Source organism: Salvia miltiorrhiza, chromosome 6, assembly GCF_028751815.1.
Source record: "Salvia miltiorrhiza cultivar Shanhuang (shh) chromosome 6, IMPLAD_Smil_shh, whole genome shotgun sequence".
Classification (NCBI taxonomy): Eukaryota; Viridiplantae; Streptophyta; class Magnoliopsida; order Lamiales; family Lamiaceae; genus Salvia; species Salvia miltiorrhiza.
In genome coordinates, this window is record NC_080392.1 from 8,462,525 (window position 1) to 8,481,713 (window position 19,189).

The 19,189-nt window shown below is 32.5% G+C and overlaps 2 protein-coding genes across 4 annotated transcripts; both read right to left on the reverse strand.

Moving 5' to 3' along the window:
- Nucleotides 1–4,295: 4,295 nt before the first annotated feature.
- On the reverse strand, nucleotides 4,296–10,261 carry LOC130988429 (THO complex subunit 6). 2 transcript variants are annotated; one of them, XM_057912259.1, is made up of 13 exons: nucleotides 9,931–10,258; nucleotides 9,816–9,847; nucleotides 9,626–9,715; nucleotides 9,342–9,412; nucleotides 8,745–8,790; nucleotides 7,752–7,812; nucleotides 7,246–7,299; nucleotides 7,065–7,145; nucleotides 6,532–6,571; nucleotides 6,289–6,398; nucleotides 5,687–5,797; nucleotides 5,002–5,118; nucleotides 4,296–4,658 (listed from the first exon to the last, which is right to left on the reverse strand). In XM_057912259.1, the coding sequence occupies exons 1-13, from the start codon at nucleotides 10,132–10,134 to the stop codon at nucleotides 4,569–4,571; spliced, it is 1,107 nt and encodes a 368-aa protein (XP_057768242.1). In that variant the 5' UTR covers nucleotides 10,135–10,258; the 3' UTR covers nucleotides 4,296–4,568. The 2 variants fall into 2 exon arrangements, with proteins under 2 accessions (XP_057768242.1, XP_057768243.1); XM_057912260.1 differs by lacking the exon at nucleotides 4,296–4,658 and having other exon boundaries at nucleotides 5,002–5,116; nucleotides 5,680–5,797; nucleotides 9,931–10,261.
- A 529-nt stretch (nucleotides 10,262–10,790) lies between these two features.
- LOC130988431 (telomere repeat-binding factor 4-like) lies at nucleotides 10,791–15,915 on the reverse strand. Of its 2 annotated transcripts, XM_057912262.1 has the most exons (6): nucleotides 15,522–15,915; nucleotides 14,664–14,875; nucleotides 13,902–13,986; nucleotides 12,379–12,462; nucleotides 11,108–11,384; nucleotides 10,791–10,983 (listed from the first exon to the last, which is right to left on the reverse strand). In XM_057912262.1, the coding sequence occupies exons 1-6, from the start codon at nucleotides 15,669–15,671 to the stop codon at nucleotides 10,952–10,954; spliced, it is 840 nt and encodes a 279-aa protein (XP_057768245.1). In that variant the 5' UTR covers nucleotides 15,672–15,915; the 3' UTR covers nucleotides 10,791–10,951. The 2 variants fall into 2 exon arrangements, with proteins under 2 accessions (XP_057768245.1, XP_057768244.1); XM_057912261.1 differs by having other exon boundaries at nucleotides 10,791–11,384; nucleotides 15,522–15,888.
- Nucleotides 15,916–19,189: the final 3,274 nt, after the last annotated feature.

A 19,189-nucleotide genomic window follows, 5' to 3' on the forward strand; every position in this document is an offset into this window, starting at 1 on the left:
TTACCTTGCTGATTTGGGATACTATGACATGAGCATTAAGCACAACACAAGCACAAAAAATCAAAAACTTTGGAGTAGACACTAAGGAGGAATATGAACTTTGGGTTGTCATGTTACGGAAAATACGGGTGATGGTGTGTAAACTACTACATGATGCTAAGGATAAAGTGAAAAATACCTCAAAGCATAATTGTTACGCATCGTGGGATAATTATCAAGTTGCGACAGTGACGTTCTCGTGAGAAAATCAACTTGTCTTTAAGTTAAACAAAGTTGTCTAGGCCCAAGCTAGGACGATTTCATGTGGATGTCGATGCACATTATAACCCTGCAGGCCATAAATTTGGAGCGGGTGTTCTTTTGTGCAATCACGAGGGGCATATTATTGTTGCTTTTTCCAAATGCATAGTCATGTCGTTCAACATTCTCATGGCAGAAATTAAAGTTATTATCCAAGGAATCATGATTCATGCCTTGCAGCCCGCGCTCTTTCTTGCCTAAACGATGCTGAGCAACTTCTCCTCAAGATGTGCATGATATATTATAGATATAACAAGAGAGAATATGCTTGTTAAGGTTTTGTACATGTATAGATCAACAAATATGGCTACACATTTGCTTGTAAAGTTTGTTATTTCTTATTTCCAGCCATGTACTTGGACCGCTGAGGATGCATAGATCAACATATATGGCTACATGTTCGCTTGCAAAGTTTGTCATTTCTTATTCGCGGCCATGTATTGGAACCCTTGATATTCCCTACATGGCTTAGGAAGATTGTATTGACAAACAGATATTGATTAATACAATTTCTTCCTTCGCAAAAAAAAAAAAAAAAAAAAAAAAAAAAAAAAAAAAAACTAGAACTTTTCACCATGAGCATTAATGCCTCAATGGTATTCTTTCCCAAAGCATGAGAAACGCAGGGTATGAATCTCAATCCCCCACTTCCCAACTAAAAATAAAGTTTAGAATTTCCTTTCTAGTTATATAAATCTCAATTTAAAGATGGTGTTTTACATAAACTAGTATTACTCCCGTGCGATGCACAGTGATACTTATTTAATTAAAATATTAAAACAAAATTAGTATATTTTAGAATATTATAGTATGTGAATATAGTAGCATGAAAATGAAGATGAAACCATCTTATAGTTGGTGATAATAAAAAAATATATTTTAAAATATTATATTTAGAATGAAGATAGTAGTCTTAAAATAAAAATGAAATCATGTTATAATTGGAGGCATATCAAATGAATGACCAAGAACTTGACAAAACCTTTTTATCTAATGATTATTATTATCTATTTAAAATTTCCACCAAAATATCTAGATATTTTTCTTTCAAATTTTTTATTGGTCTTGAAAGGGTTTTTGGAACTTTTAATTACTTTTTACTGATTTTCATTTTACAACATATTTTTTTGAGGCGTTAATTGATTGTAAATCCAAAAATTATTAGTGAATTTTGATATATTTTTTTAGCTATATAAAGTTGTAGTATAAATATATAAACATTAGCTCATTTCAGAATTTGCCCTGAATTTTAATTTCGTCCAAATCAAAACATACATGAAAAAATTTAAGATGATATAATATATACACATTATATTAAAGGGTTAATATGCAAAAACACCCCTAACGTTACCACCCCAATTACATAACGTTGATAGCAACTAACACCCCAAAGTTCATTAAGTACTACAATTAAACCCATAAACAAAATTTCTTTCACAAAATTAAGAAATTCATTTTTTAAAAATTTATATAATATATAAAAGGGGAGTTTTTTCCCTCAATTTTTTCTCTTTCTTCTCCCATCAATTTTTTTCATATAAATAAATATTTTCATACACAGACAAAAATAAAAGAATTGTAAAATTTTAACAAAGAGAAAGAAAATAGAATATTTTAAAATTTTAGGAACTTATTTGTTTTAAATTTATTTTTAATTTTTATACCATATTAAATAATTTGTTACAAACTTAAACATAAGATGCTTATTAAATATTTCTTCATAAATTAAATTTGATATTATTTTAAAAAGTATTAAAATTGTAGAAGAAAAAAGAGATGAAAAATAATGAAAAAATTGATGGGAGAAGAGAGAGAGAAAATGGTAGAAAAAAATAGAGGGAGAAAACTCCTCTTTTATATATTACTAGTACATCCTCCCGTGCGATGCACGGGCCACGATATATTTATTTATTTTTAAAATTTTAATTTATATAAATATATTACTCCCTCTGTCCCACTCTAATAGGTTCGTTTTCCTTTTTGAGACGTCTCACTCCAATAGGCTCGTTTTTCATTTTCAGTAAAAAAAATGTACTTAATTAGTGTAACCACGTCACTTACTCCTGAAAAATAAGTTTCTTAATCTCCGTGCCCAAAAGAAGTGAGCCTATTGGAGTGGGACGAAAGAAGTATTATTTATGAGTTAAATTAATTAATAACAAAAAAATTCTGTTAATTTAAATATTAGTATTTGATAATTTATCAACTTAATGAGTAGGAGTATAAGTATTGTATAATAATTAAATTTACTGATTATAAAGCATATAATTTAAGTGAATCTCATTTTGAGCAAATAACACTAAAACTATCAATAACAATATTAATAGATGTCATATAATAATTTTGGGCTCTTAAAAGTACGAACTGCATTATTATTAAAAGTTCATATTTAAATAGCCCAAAAATAGAAAAAATACGAATAATATAAAAACAAAATATAATAACAAATATGTTTATACAAACAAATAAATAATTTGTACATATTATTAAATAAATCTATATTACATTTGAAATTCTAATTTTAAGATAAATAAATATTTTTTTACAAATTCATTTTGAAATTTCCTTCTCCTTAATTGCATTAAATTAAAATAATTATAATCAAACAATCATGTAAGTTTTGTTGCAAGAAAAAAAAAGACATTTAATTATTTTTTCACCAACAAACAAAAACAAAATAAAATAACTCATCTTTTATAGTATTATATAAAGATGTATATACTTTATGTCAAATCTTAGAAAAAAATATTATAATGATATTTTTCTATTTTTCTATTTTTCTAATATTATAAATATCTGAAGAAAGAAAGAGAGTAAAATAAAACGGTTCAAATAAGTTCAAAGAAAGGAGAATATAAAATAGAACCTAAACCTTGTATATTAAAGATTATAATTAACACAAACTTAACAAATTTTGGTATTTTTTTTTAAAACTTTAAAATTTATATAGTTCAAAATATTATCTACTCTATCTCAAATTTGAGATAGTTCTTTGATATTTGATTATTATTTTCTATAAAATTAAAATTAATAAATATTTTTATAATATCGTCTCAACGTTTGTTGATAATACTGCATCATATTTTTTTAATTATAAGTTTTTATTTACATATTTTTATGTTATGTTTGATAAAGTAATCTAACGAATAAATTTGATATTTTATTTGTTCTTTTTATCAAAAGAGAAGAGAACATGATAAATTTTGTGGAGAGAGATTAATATATAGATAATATAATAATATGGAGTGAATAAGGAGAGAGGGGGAAAAAATGAAAGAATATAGAAAAAGAAAGAGGAGAGAGAAATATAATCACTTTAAAATTTTAAATTATAATAACTTATTTATTTCAAATTCACATTTAATTATTTTTATATCAAATTAAAAATCTTGTCATGATCTTTAATTTAAGATACATGTCGAATATATTTTCACAAATTAAATTTAAAGATTTTTAGAAAATCATCTAAATATGAAAAATAGGTTAGAAGAGAGAAAATTTTGGAATTGAGAAAAAATGGGTGAATGTCTAAGAAAATGAGGAGAGAGAAAATGTGGGAAAAAATGATAGTAGATGAAGCCTAACTTATCTCACATTTCTACTTTTCTCTCTTCTCTCTTCTCTCACCCCACTCTCTTTTAATTTCTAAACTTTTATCCTTAATTGGTGTTTTATATTATATATAGATATAGATAAGTTGGGCAACAAATTAATAGAATAGAGTCAAATAAAGAAACGGAAAAATTGTTTCCTTAAAAAAAACACATTTATTTGTGTTCACATGGTCAGCGAATTTGTAGTTTGTAAAATGGCAAAGCCAAAAAAGAAAATGTTTTGGAATACAAAAGGCAAAGCGAAACTCCAATAGAATTCAAATTTTTATGACAGATTTCTCGTCTAGTATTTGATCAAATGAAAAAGAGAAACGTAAGTCATTCTAGATTTTCTTTATCACTGCTGGTAAACACATACCATAAAGATGAGGCAACGCAAGCTAAGCCCAATTTAAATGTAATAAAGTTGTAGAAGTGAGTTTCAATTGACAGTAAGAATCTGAGGATAGGAGAAGACACAAAATATCAGCTGGTAGACATAATTCATATGAGCTACAGAATTACAAAATTAGTTCTTTCACATTCTACTGCACCACAAAAACATTAACGCTAATTTTCATGGAAGACGATGAAGCGGGATGGGCAGTGGACAGGAGTGGATGTTGACACTCACAAATTAAAGTTCATGTTGACAAACAAGGCCAGATACTAAACTTACAGCCCCTTACAGCGAAATGTACACAAGTGGCTCCCAAATTGTGAGATCATGTCTACGAGCGCTCCATAACCAGATACTGCTGCTACCTGGAAAAGAAGCACAAAAATGTACGGACAGCGTGAGTAGATAGAGGCTTAACCTGAGTAACAGGAGATTATTATGCTGTTTATCTTCATACATCGATTCAACCAACTAGAGTAAATATAGAAAGTTGTTCGGTTAACCTTCTTTGCGTTGGGGTTGGGGATGGTATAAAATCAATGCAAAAGCTAGAACTATTAACATAATTGTACGATCCGAGTCTTTAACATCACCAAAGGCCACAGATGCTCTAATCCAGAATATTTTTTGCACACGCATATCTGCCAAATAGTAGCAGCACAAGCTCCAAAACTGAAATTACAGAGGATCTATCAAAACAGAACTTACCCCTGAAGGGTGCAAAGAAATGGAAAATGCAGATGTTGGAGCACACTCGATCTGTGAAATAATATCTCCATTCATGTTTAATCGTGTGAGTAATGGTTCTGCTCCAACAGCTAGAATCTGAGGAATGACAAACGTAAGGCGGATGAACCCAAAGCAGAAAGCTAAAGATGAACTGAAATAAACATCCTAGAAATACGACTATTCAACAGTCAACACTGGCGATGCAATAGAGAAAGTATAACCATTTTCAGTGGAGTAAAGTTTCATAGAAACAAGACATTAGAACGCACAGACAATAGGCCAAAACATTATATAGCCTCTACAGATCATGCAATGTCCAACCAATACCAGCAGGGTATAAGGTAACAAAGAAAATAGACACCTAATTGCATTCACAAAGATTGTGAGTTTGAGAAGTCATAAGTTGAGAGACTTATTTGATTTCTGCCCGCAGAAAAGTTGAGAACAGGTGGTTATAAGTTTCTATGGAGATGAACTAAAATCACAAATAACAATCATATACGTATCTAGAGATAGCATGATCATTAAAAGATCTGTGTTTCAATAAATATCACACTAGAAGTAGATAGCTGAAATATAAACTTTGAACCCTGGATCACGAACTATGAGCTTTCATTGACAAGAAAGAATGGGTAAAGTAGTACGAAGATTTGCAAGATCTCACTTGATTTTCATCAAATGTAACATCTTGGACAGAAGCCTGAGTTCTAGCAACTGAAACGCATTCACGGGCAGGAAGATTCCAAAGTGATAAAGACTGGCCCTTTCCACAAACCTGCAAACATACAGATATAAGAGACATATATAATGGTAGTGAGAAAAATGAGGGAGAGGGAGGAGGAGGAGGTGGTCATAGTCAATATTGCTGCATTCACCATAACAATTTCAGAAATCATTTCAAACTACAAGCTAAAGGAAAAGAATGTCTCCTTGGTAATCCCTACTGCAATTAATGTAAATGAATCTCTACATAAATCTTTTTATATAAGCTCATTAACTGATTCTAGAACTAAATGAATATATTCTTTCTCCAAGAAGTGCTTTCAGATTATTTGGCCACAACTAAAATAAAGGTCACGACTACAAAAAATCTTGCTAAACGTCGATGTTTTTACATTATAAATAAAATTGTATTCTCTAGAGATCTTATAAATGCATGTACACACTCAATTGCATGATTTAGTAATGTGCTTCACAACATGACCAAATACTGCAGTGTAAGAAAAGAAAAATACATAAATACACAATGCGTTCAGCTGCTCTTACCAACCAACTCTCACTAGAATCAAGAGCAATACAGCTAACACATGGAAAAGAAGCGCTTGTGCCTTGTTTTTCTGGATTAATTACTTGAATACACTTCCCACTTTTGCAATCTACATCACAAGTCATTGCTCAGTAATGTCAAATCAATTGATAAAAAAATTAAGAACATGACCCCAACTAAAAACATAACCCACAAGAAAGCAGAGATGCTCAGTTTGTCCTAGTAACACAGTTATAACATACCCCATATACGTGCTGTGCCATCTTCTGAACCAGTAATAATCTGAAATGCAAAAAGGTGAAATAATAATCAGAACTCAATTACAGAATTTCAAAGAAAACTATGGATTTAAAGGAGCTTCCCTTCTTCCATCCAGAGAATTTTTACTTTGAATTTCACTCTCAAAGCATCTTAGTTCAATCAGTGAGCCGCTAACACTATATCATCTAAGCTTTTCCACTAGCAACATTTTCTTGAACAATGATAGTCATCTAGAACTCCAATCTAGACTCTTCATTTTCTCTCTTATGCTTATTTATTGTTTTAATTAAAGTAGAAGGTTGGAGGAGGGGGATCCTCATATAATCTTTTGAGTTTAAGAAAAAGCATTAGGTTAACAACTAGAAGTAGTTTCCATCTGTAAGGAAAAACTCAAGAATGAAAAGTAAAAAAAAAAAAGAGAAGGAGAGCTTAAACCAATCTATCAAGGGTTAAACCTTAGGTTGTCAGAAGCTCAATATAAAGAGGGTACCAAACAAACAAGAGAAAACACAACCTGATTACTCGAATTGCACGAAACGATACAATGTAGATAGTTTGAATGTCCTTTAAAAACCATCTTGACCTGGCATTTCTCCTGATTGACACAGAAGAAGTTAATGAAGTAGTTTTTCAAGTTTATTTTCTATAAAAAGAAAAAGACTGCTATACATAAATAGCCTCAAGAAAATCTATACCATATCCCAACAATATGCACAAGAATCACCAGCAGCTGCATATATAGATCCACTCTACAACCAGTGAGAAATGTCATCAAATTAATATAACATGATGGTAGGTTCTAGGACAGTAGTATCTGGGAAGTTAGAAGGCTGAAGTAGTTTCAGTTCTCATTTGTATAAACCAATTTTAGCAAACATTTAAAAGAAATATAAACATAACTTTTCAGCAAATTAGTTTTCCAGGATCTGAATTTAATGCTGTTGCAGTTAGTGGAAGTTAGAAGTATCTAATTGCTCAAAGAATCTGAAATACTGTATATGGGAAACCCCAATAACAAAGTGAAAGAACAAATTAATATCCCCGAATTACGACCGGTACTTCCTTCTTTTGTCTTCTCCTAGAAGGCTAGAACCACAAATAAATAAATTACAAACCTAAAATGTCAAAGCAGCGTACTTAATAAGGCATGCAGTATTCAAGCTACATAAGCAGTTTAGAAAAGCAGAAGAATATTTCAAACCTGAGAGTCTACAGCAATAGCATTATTTTCTGGAATAGGAGAAAGAGCACCCCAGGGACCTCTGCAAGCAAATAAAGTAACACAAGGAAGTTATTGATAAATAAACATAAAACTGAAACAAAAAAGGTTTAAAGATCGTAAAAGCAATATAAAGAAAAACAACAGAATTATTACTTTGGAAGCTGAATCTGTTCTAAACTACAAACATAATGGGAAAAATTAGTGGACAGAATGGGCAATTGGAAATTAAAAAGGGAAAAATGACAACCACAAGCCAATTTAAGTTGAAGTACTTTTTTAACCCAAACTTTTGTGAAGTACTATTTCACACCCAAATTTTTACTTTGTATGCAACGATACCCTTGTCTGGTTGTATGGGCTATTTTTCTGGAACAGGTTGGGGTTATGCAGGCTGATTTTGATTAGCTGGTATGAGGTGGTAATGAAAAAATAGGTGGAAAGAATACTTTCCAAAACTTAGGTGAAAATGAATTTTTAGTTCACCTATGGGTATTATTAAGGTCTTCGATCAGACTCAGAGAGAGAGTGAGAGAGAGAGAGAGAGAGAGAGAAGAATAAGAAAAGAAAATAAAAGAACATGAACAAAAGTAGGAGAAACATCAAGCCTCCACCTGAAGCCATAGTTCATGTCAAAATAGGTCAGTCATGCAAATAAATCTTATAAGAAAGTATTAGTATCAGCTGACTATTCAGACTCCCGCGTGGCGCCGTATCATTCTATGGTAAGATTAGAAAGATTCACGGAGAATAAATGGAGAAATTGTTACTTCTTAAAGAACCCAGTGCATCAAAAGATTCAAAACAAGTCCCATTGCGCATATCATATGCATCCAATATTAACATGGGACTGTAATAATTGATGAGAGTTCATTTTGAAACAAAAGGCAAAGTCAAAATCACTTGTAAAATACAAAAAGTTTCCCAGAATAAATTTGACATCTTAGCACTTAATTTTTAAATCAGATAACTAACTTATGTTGAGGATTCACCAAGTCAAATACTGGCTTCATCTTGGCTCCTGCAAAATAAATGAATAATCACTTAGAAACAAGATGATACTCAAGGTGTTGAGCAAAGAAGCAAAAGGTATATGTGGTATAATACTTTTGTGCTTTGTGGTAACTGGTAAGGAAATATGCAGGAAATTTCATAGATCAAAAAACATTGGCATCAGAACTGATATCTTATGGACATGGGCAACCCAAAAGTCTAAAGAAGAAAATTCATAAAAAGTACTAGTAATTGGCAACTCATATCTTATGGTAAACATGGGCAACCAAAAGTCTAAAGAAGAAAATTCATAAAAAGTACGAATGGAAAGGCACCCTTTTGCAGAATTAGATGTACCATGATACAGGAATCCTAAGAAACATTTCTAGAAAAAAAAAAACTACGAAAACCGACGGTGGCCTTAAATGGTCCAGATTTGTGGCAGAATAAGTTCGAGGAAAGCTCACACAAATATAAGAATGTTTCGAAGTTATAATAGCACCAATTTTTACATGTAACGATGGAATAGTCAAGACAATGCTGCAAAAAGAAATTGTTCCAATCTAAAAGAAAAATTACCTCGCTCAGATTCCATGCTTTCTAAAATTTCTTTCCATTTCCACCCTCGAATTCGACCATCATCACCACAACTAAATAATTCGAAAAATCAATTCAATTGATAACATTACACAGAGATTGAAAAGACAAAACGATCCGCAGGATACAAGCATTCATGCAACAACTATGTATAGCCAAATATAACTTCAAAACAGAATCTAGTGAGCACCCAATTCTACAAAGACTACTCCATTCCCAGCAAGTGGAAATGTAACGCAAAGTGTTTTCCCAACTAGAGTAAATACCTCAGCAACAAAGAATCATCATAAAATTTAACATCATAAGCCGGTCCATCATGTCCTCGAATCACAAACTCTGGCTCTGCAGCTAACCAACTTCACACAAAACAAGAGCCAATTTCCTTAAAAGTATCCAACGCGCGTAAACAACCAACAAAGAGCATGATCACAGCGCATAAAAATAAATCAGACTCACTTTCGATCTCTCGAGCGTCCGCAGCCCATCTCCTGCGTGACCAAAAATTGTCAGAATGAAACGTAATTGTATAGTTAACAAACAAGAGGCATAAAGAAAGAGGTAGGTGAATTACGAGGCAGGCGAAAATGGAGTAAGCGGCGACGGAGCCGTCGCTGGAGGCGGTGACGACATGGTCGGAATTGGGATTGGGATTAGGGTTTGGAGCGTAGGCGGTCCGGAAAACGGTCCGAGAGAGGGTTTCTCTATCTTGCAAAATGGCGTCTCTGTAGGAATCTTCCTCCCAATTTCTGCAATCCATTTGTTGTGCCACTCCCATTTCTTCTATCCTCCTCTGCTTCACACACAGTTGGACTGAGATAGTTGCAGAAATATTCAGATGGAGAAATGGCGCGCTACATTTCACGGTTGTCTTGCTAGTTGCTATTGCTTATTCTCATCCTCTTTTTTCGTTAATTAAGCAATAGTAAATATATTAAAAAATATTTAATAAATCATAGTAATTGTACTAATTGATAGTAGTAGTATAATTTTTTTTTTCCACATCCACCTGAATTCAACCTTTAATTAAACCCATTTTTAAATCCATAGAAATTCTATGATAGAATAGCTTCCTAGAAATGCATAATTTCATCGAAAGCTTGATTTAACTTTTTCCTTCTGTAATTAATCAGTACACATATAAACAAATTTCTAGCTCCCAAGCTATGTTTTGTAGTTTAAAATTTAAAATTATCAGTTGCAGACGTGGTCTGATTAGGGAAAGAAAATCCTTTCAAAATAGACCTAGAATTTTCAGACAACATTCGATGATAGTAAAAAAAATCATCATCTTCAGTTTCAAAACAAATTGATTTTTCTTCCAAGTCTATAGACAGTCAAATAAACTCCCTCGATTCTAAACCAAATCACATTCTTCCAAAAACCAAAAAAAAAAAAACATTAATCTTGTTGATTTACTCATCCTGTAAGCCATTTAATAAGCTCCAATACGAGCTTGAAAAATCTTTTCATTTTCTGGTAAATGAATCAAGTACACACACTTACACACACACTTCGTCTACAAAAATACAGCAACTGCTTAGTTATTTACAAGTTTCTGAAATAAGGGGATCGAAATTTCTCTAGTGTAGATCCTATGCCATCAGAATAATTTCGCCTCGTGCACCTGCCAGCATGAAGATAAAACGCAGGTGTATTATGATCATAGAACTACACAACAAGAACAGATATATTTGCATTATAGTTATCCTGAAATGAGATAAGAAGAAAGTAGAGTTTGCTGCTAATACTTTGATCGAAACAATCTGAAGCGAACTGGAGGAGCGATTCCATGTCCTCAGCCATCATGGAAACCCTTTCCGCCTCTTTCACTGCTTCAGCAGCGACAAACGATTTGTTTTCAGCCTCTGCAATTTTGTAAGCAGCAGACACTGCTGCTTCCTCAACTGTATTGCCTAGATAACCAATGCTCTGGACTTGTCTGGGCGGCTGCAGCTCTTTCGGTCTTGTTATGGGGATTCTTGTATCTAACTGAGCTTTATTTTTAATTCTGTAGCAATTCTGAACCTGAAATCAACGCAATATCAAGATGTTTAGTTTCTGACTCCATGTGATCCCAGACTATCTTGGTTATCTGAGAAGGAAAGATTCTGTACGTGAACTGTAAACAATAAAAGGCCGTAACTTGAAAAAGAAACACTGTAATCTTACGACTCATGCATCTTCATCTTTCACTCACTATAATATTGAAGAAAATGGTCGACTCAGGTTAGTTGACCACTTATTTGACAAAGTAACATCAAGGAAGCTAAGGGAAATCTCAAGTAGTCCATGAGAAAAAAGTTCAATCAAAGGATTCCCATCATTGATAACTTATTCATCAGCTCCCACTCCCTCGGCATTAAATGGATTACAATTTTTGCCAACGAAATGATTTAATTAGTCATCAAATTAATCATCTTTTTAGAAGCAGAGGGCTCAACCAATGTTTGCACAGGAGGCCCAATTTTTCAACTCAGTGAGGTCAGGAACAAGTTTCATAGCTAACTAGTAAAAGCACAACATAGTCCGATGATTTAAAGTACATATAAGTTTAGTAAAAAGATGCCAAGCATATTACAAAATCTTAAAGAAAGATCAAAACTTTATTTCATTTTATAATAAGCTGAAGAGCTATATAATAAATCCTCTCAGCAGTACCATGAACGCATTAGTTATATGGAAATAGCGAAAAACAAGTGTGGCCATTTTTCTTTAGTCATAGAAGATAGAAACTTGATGTCCAGCAAAACATTGACTACTCCAGAAACATCTCAGTTATTCACATGGCAGTAGGAAATTCAGTGGTAGCTACATCAATAAAAAGAACAGATAACTCAGATACAATTTCACCGATCCAGAGGGCAGAGGCAGAATCAAATCTCAAGGAAAGTAGAAACAAGAATAGATGTATGAACAAGACAAAGAATATCAGCTGAGCCATCAGTTCAAGCAGAAATCTTGAATCCTAGCATTCCGTACATCAATAAAAACCAACCAAAGTTACAAAATACAAAATTACCTTTTCAAGTTTATCTTGTTGCACAAGCCTCCTCAATCTAGAACTCAATGCCCTCTTGAAATTTTGTGGTACTTCCTGCCTTTGCTGTAAAACATATAGCAAAAAAGTTCTTGTTTTAAAACCCTTGATGATATCAAAGTGGTTGGGCGAGACAACCAATTGCCATCGCCAGTTTAAATATTATAGTCTACAATGCCAAAGAAAATAAAACAAATTCTTTGACTATATAAGTTGGACTTTAAGGGGGCGTTTACTTGCATGATTGAGTATTGTTATCCTTAATAGTGGGATTTCTCCAATCTCACTTTTTCAATGGGATAAGAATCAGGCAAAACTAGCTTACATGATAAAAATAATCAAGAGTCTTGGGATATCCCAAAGTTTCAATCCATCAAAGTAAACAAGAGATTAGTCTTACTATTTTTATCTATCAAGGCTAATCCATCAAAGTAAACGCCCCCTAAGTCTAAACAACCACAACAAATGTTTGCTCTCGTATTAAAAGTAAGCTCTTCCTAACCAATTTATGAAGACAATTTTGGTAGTTAAAGTGTTTGGCAAATTATAGTGTAAAAAGGTTGTAAAAAGGGTTGCTCAGAGATATGGACTGTCTTCTAAGGTAAACGGTAAAAATCAGTTGGTAAAAAAAAACTAAAAAGCATCAGGAGATTTTTCAGAAAACGGTTAAAGAGATAGAGATCTAAGTCACCAACATGAATCTTTTCTAGTGTACTTTGTCCTTACTCGCACACTCCCTAAGAAACTTTCAGGGGGTCACCCATCATGGAATTTCTCCAAGTCAAGCAAGCTTAACCTTGAAGTTTCTTCCACATGGTCACCAGAAAAGAAGATGCATCTTGTTGGTACGAGTAATGCATTTAAGATCTCCTCGAATATGCAGTCTCATTCTTGCATATTCTTAGAATCTCTCTCTTTCTTGCATATTCTTAGAATCTCTCTTTCTCTTCCACATGGTCACCAGAAAAGAAGATGCATCTTGTTGGTACGAGTAATGCATTTAAGATCTCCTCGAATATGCAGTCTCATTCTTGCATATTCTTAGAATCTCTCTCTTTCGGTTCGTTCCACTTCAAAGCATTAATAGGAGCCGCTCTTTGTCCGTGCCTTGTGCACCACAATCACTCCTTACTTCTGCCCGGGCGTCACAAAGTGAGGGTATAAAATCAAGATAATCAATATTTCCAAAAGAGCATACCAAAAGATATCATTTAAATGTTGAAACCTAATTCATACAGACAAACTTGTAACAGCAATACGCAAGATCTGGCCTCTAACACATGTTCTACTTCTTGAGATATTATCATCGGTGACATTATGCGCTCTGAAACTTCAACTTGCAGGTCAAGCATTAATGAACTATTGATCCCTACCACATCTTGAGGAGAGAACTTTAATTCCAATTCGGAGATCCTCAAAAAGTACAATTTCAAGCTAATAGTACTTGCAACCAATTTTAGTAAAACATGACGTAGAAATCATTAAAGATGACATTAGAGACAAACCTCAATATAGGTAGCGATCGCACCAGAATCTGATCCATTTGGCTCTTTAAGAGTAGACAATGCTTCAAATATCATTGCATTATACCTGAGAAGAATGCAATTATTCATTAATTGAAATAAAACAAAGGCAACAGAAAAATAACGCTTGAGCCTAGATTACAGCTGTCTCCGGTGATGTCCTCCCATGGACTTCTTACAGCCTATTGAGATACAACGTTGTAAGTGAACAGAAATGTTGACCATTGCAAGAATCTTTATAGGGAAAGTCTAATCAGTCTCGGGACTTTCTCATGCCCACCGTGGACCAACACTCTTATCTAGAGTCTATTTAAGCACATTTCAATTGTATTGCCTGATGCCAACCAAGATAGGTAATACATCAAGAAGCTCATAACTCATACTCACTCCGTCTACCAAGAGTATGACACAATTACCCGATTGGACGTCCACAAAGAGTGTAACACTTTCTTTCTTGGGACAAGACCCCACTTTCTCCTTTTAACTACAACTACTCATTTCTATATGGTTCCACACTCAATTCAACCACAACCACTCATTTATACTTAGCACACATCTACCAACTATTTTCTTAGAACTCGTGTCCACAAGAAGTGTTACACTCTTGGTGGACGGAGGGAGAATATCATTAGTCATATCTCAGACATTACAACATCAATAGATTAGAAAAATACTTCAGGTTAACCAGATCACTAGACCGAGATTAGCATAATAAATATTGAGAAAATAATAGCAGTACATTACTTGGCAGCACTATTTCCTTCAGGTAAGGGCTTTGAAGAATCTAACATGACTACATCAGCTGACTTATCCTGAGAATATGGAACAATGGCAGAGGTCTGTGCAGCAGGGAGTGGAGTTGCAGGGGATTCAGCAGGGCTCGCCTTTGTTTTTGGTGTCTTTGATTTATCTCTAGGCCCTTGGCCGTTTGCTACACTCAAGTTCCGCCATTTATCCTGCATAAGCAACCCACAGATCAACTACTTGTATTTTTTCTGGTTTACATAGTGCGTATAATATTTGTTCTCTCTCTTCATAAAAATTAGATCAGTTTGTAGATTCAGAGAGCTTATTTGTATATATGCACGTGGAGTAGCAATGACACATAATACCCAAACAAATCATTTCCTCCACATAGAAAGTGACAGGATTCTTCTCCAGTACATACAGAGACAAGCCGATACAATTTTGAAATGGAACCGAAAGGAAGACCTAAAAATGAAAGTAATGTTAATTTATTATATATACATGCCCTCGGCACTTGCAGAAGACAATCGCGTTAATCCACTTTCAATGGGATAGAAATTTTCCTGATAGAACGTAGAATATTCTGCGAAAAACTGAAATGGTGTCTATGAACTCTTTTGATAAAGAGAATCTTCATCGGAGCAACGACCGCTCGAAAGCCCAGACACTCAACTCCATATATTCCATGATTTCCCCAATTCAATTCATCCACACATGCCACAATGCTGGAACCAGCAAGCACCAAGAGACACGATTGGGGAAAATAAAAACACGTAACCGCCAAAAACAATCAACTGAAGGACCTACTCACTAAACGCAGAAAATAAACCTCAGTAAATGTACATTCAGACGTACCTTGAGGTCAATGTTGGAGCGAGAGAAGAGGAGGTGGTTGAATTCGGGGTCTCTCTGAATATTTTTCCACTTTCCAGCGCCGTGCTTCGCTACGCCGGCGCGCAGCGCTTCCTCCTCCTCGGAGGTCCACTTCTGCTTCGGATTGCCCATTCGATTGTCCCCGAGCTCAACGGCGAATAAGGGAGGAGGGTGCGGCGGCGCTGCTAGTAATTATAAGGAGTGGCCGCCCGGGAAATGTGAGAATTGGAAGAAGCTTTTGCCCAAATTGGATCTACAGTGTTTACGTCTTCGGTTTTCATCCCATTTTCTAGCGTCAATTGGGAATTGTGATTTCATAGATACTTCAAACTTGGGCGGAATAGTGTGTTGCTTGAGTTTTTCGTACAATCAAATTATATTCTTAATTGTTGAAAATAATTTTTAAAATTTTGAATTAATTAATTGTATATCAATTATATCATTCGTTTATTTTTTTTATTCTAATATTTTGATGTGCCTCGCTAGATGCTACGATCTAATTAGAATTATTCTTTTTTTGACCTTATATAAAACGACGTGATTATATCCCTTATTAATTAAAAATTCAAAAGGTAAAGGGTGCAATTAATACAAAATTAATAGTTCAAGATTTAAAAAAATATTTTCAATAGTTCAGGATATAAATGATAGTGCCAAAATAGTTTGGGGTTTAAAATGATTTAATGTAACCTTTTTTAGATTAAAAAAATGAATATCTAATCAAAGAAATAATAATAATAATAATAATAATAATAATAATAATAATAATAATAATAATAATAATAATAATAATAATAATAATAATAATAATAATACTCCATCCGTCTCACAAAAACATGAACATTTGTAAATGACACGAGTTTTAAAAAATATTAGATAAAATTGTATTGTGAGTGGAAAATGGGTCCCACTTTATAAAAAGTAGAGATGAAAATGGATTGTGGTGAGATAGTGTACCAAAATAAAAATGTTCATGTTTCTGTGAGACGCCCCAAAATGGAAAAATGTTCATGTTTTTGTGAGACGGGGGGAATAATAATAATAATAATAGTAAAAAAAAACAATAACAATTTTTAAAAAATCGAGATTTTGTAAATATAATATATTCGTCCACGAAAGATTTACGGTTGATTCATCAACCTGTTAAATGAATTCATGGTCATGAGTTCGAATATCAAAGGTAACAAAAGTTTATTTTTCGCAATTCATACATTTATACAGCGAATTCATACGTGTTCTACATAAAATTCATATATTTTTCCTAATTCTTATTTCTTATTTTAAGAGGTGTTCTAACAGTAGTCATTCTCTCTCTCTCTCTCTAGACTCTATATATATATATATAGGGTTGTGTATATATATATGGGAGGACTAAAATAAAAACGCTTCTTAAAATATAAAATATAAATAATTTGCAGTCCTTAAATCATCAAGATCTACGGTTGATTCGTAACCCTGTTGGATGAATTTGTGGTCCTGAGTTCGAATTTCAAAGGTAGCAAAAATTTGTTTTTCACAATTCGTAACTCTGTTAGATGAATTTATACGTGTTCCACATAAAATTCATATATTGAAAAATGTTTTTATTTTTATTCTTTTAATTTACTTTTTTGCTTTTATTTATTTTTTTATTACAATTTCATTAAAGGTAAAATAGTATATTTTACTTAAAAAGTGATTAGAATTGATATATTTTTATTTTTATGGTCATTATTAACTTTTTGTTAAGTAAAGTGGTTATTTAGAGATATTAATACTTATTTATTTCATTGTCGTTGCTATTGTTTTGGCCTTAATAATCAATGAGAAAAGTTGGTATTGTTTTTTTTTGGGTGGGGGGGGGAGGGGTGGTTTAAAAGAAAAACGTATTTGAGAGGTGAAAGGAGGAGATAGACGGCGACAACGCGGTGATAAGGTGGTTGAAGAAGAAGTAGGAGCTACGGCAATCTTACCCTTTATTTAATTAAAAAATAAAGAATGAATTTCCAAATGGCACAATCTAAACGGTTCATGTGTACATAGTGTGTGATTCATATTTAATAGTATTACATAGTACTACTACTTAAGAAATATAATTAGTAAATATGATCATCAAGCACAAACACTACTATATCACTATTGCATATACTCTAATAAAACCATACTTCTATTTAAAGCATAACATGACAAAGTTGTTGTAGCTTAAAAAACACATTTTTGAAAATAAACAACTGAAACAATTTATCTAATATTTTTAGTAATCTTAATTTTGGATAGAACGAGTTTGTTTTCTGTTTGTTTTTATTTTGTTTTGTTGGATTTTTATTTTATTTTTAAGTTAAGAGAGCGACTATAAAACTTAAAAACGTTACTTTAGCCTTCCAATTTGAGGACTATTTGTTTTGAGAGGTAGAAAACATCTCTCCCAAATTTGCCGACATCTAAAAAAAATTGCCGTTATTGAAACTCTTTAAACTTTTTCACGGATTCAAACTTTTAAATTTGGACAAGTTGTACTGTTAATTTTTTTATCCGTTCCAATTAATTTGATATATATTTTTTATATAATTTATTTTTTTATTTTTTTACTTATTACACTTAACATGCACATAAAATATTACTTAATTTTTAAATTTCGTACCTAAAATTTTTATCTCAAAATAATCGAAACGGAGGAAATAACATATATGAATATAATAGTAACAAACAATTACGATGTAATTATTTATTTTGCTCTTTTCAAAGTCATTGGGGGATGAAGTTACGGTCAAATATATGAATATAATACTGGGTTAGGACCCTTTACAGTGCACAACACTATGTTGTCTACAAAAACAAGGTGATTTGGTATTTTTTTATTTTTTCTTTTTTTAAAATTTTATTTATTTTCTTCCTATTTCAATGCACAATAGGGGATCTTTTTTCTATAATACTCCATCTGTCCCAATTTTTAGTACGTATCTATTTAAGAGCGACACAAGTTTTAATAAAATGAATAGGTTTGTTGTGAGTAATATAAGAGTCACACATTTTATGTGAATGTTAAAGTAATTAAAGTGGAGTAAGAGTCTCACCTACTTTTATTAAAAATAGAAATAGATACCAAAAAGTGGAATAAACTAAAATAGAAATATTTGATAGTATATTTTGAAAAATATACTAGGTATCAAATAGATTTTTATATAGTTCAAAGTTTTTGTTTGTAATTGATCATAAAGTATACAATATAAAGTATGGTTTATAGCTTATATTTTGAATTTCACGAATATAACTAAGATCCTAATTTAATTTCTATTGTGACCTTATATGAAGAGGTAAGACATAAAAATGTCTCAGTATTATGAGATTGCGATCAAATAGCTTTACTAGAATAATAATACTTACAATATTGACTTGACATAAATAATGGAGTGTTATATTAATGGTGTAGGCTGGGCTAATAGGGATTTGACCGTAGGCTGGGCTAATTTACATTTGAAGTTTTGAACCGGTTTGAAAGGGGTGGTGGTTCATGGGTTTTATTCCTCTTTGAAGGGGTGATCCTCATTAGGGAAACCTAGCATGAACTTTACCCTCTAAGTCTCGAGTACTCAAAGTGATCAATTCAGTTTTCATGTGGGCCAATGACATCCATCCACGTGGCACTGAGGGAATGACCGTTGAACATCTCA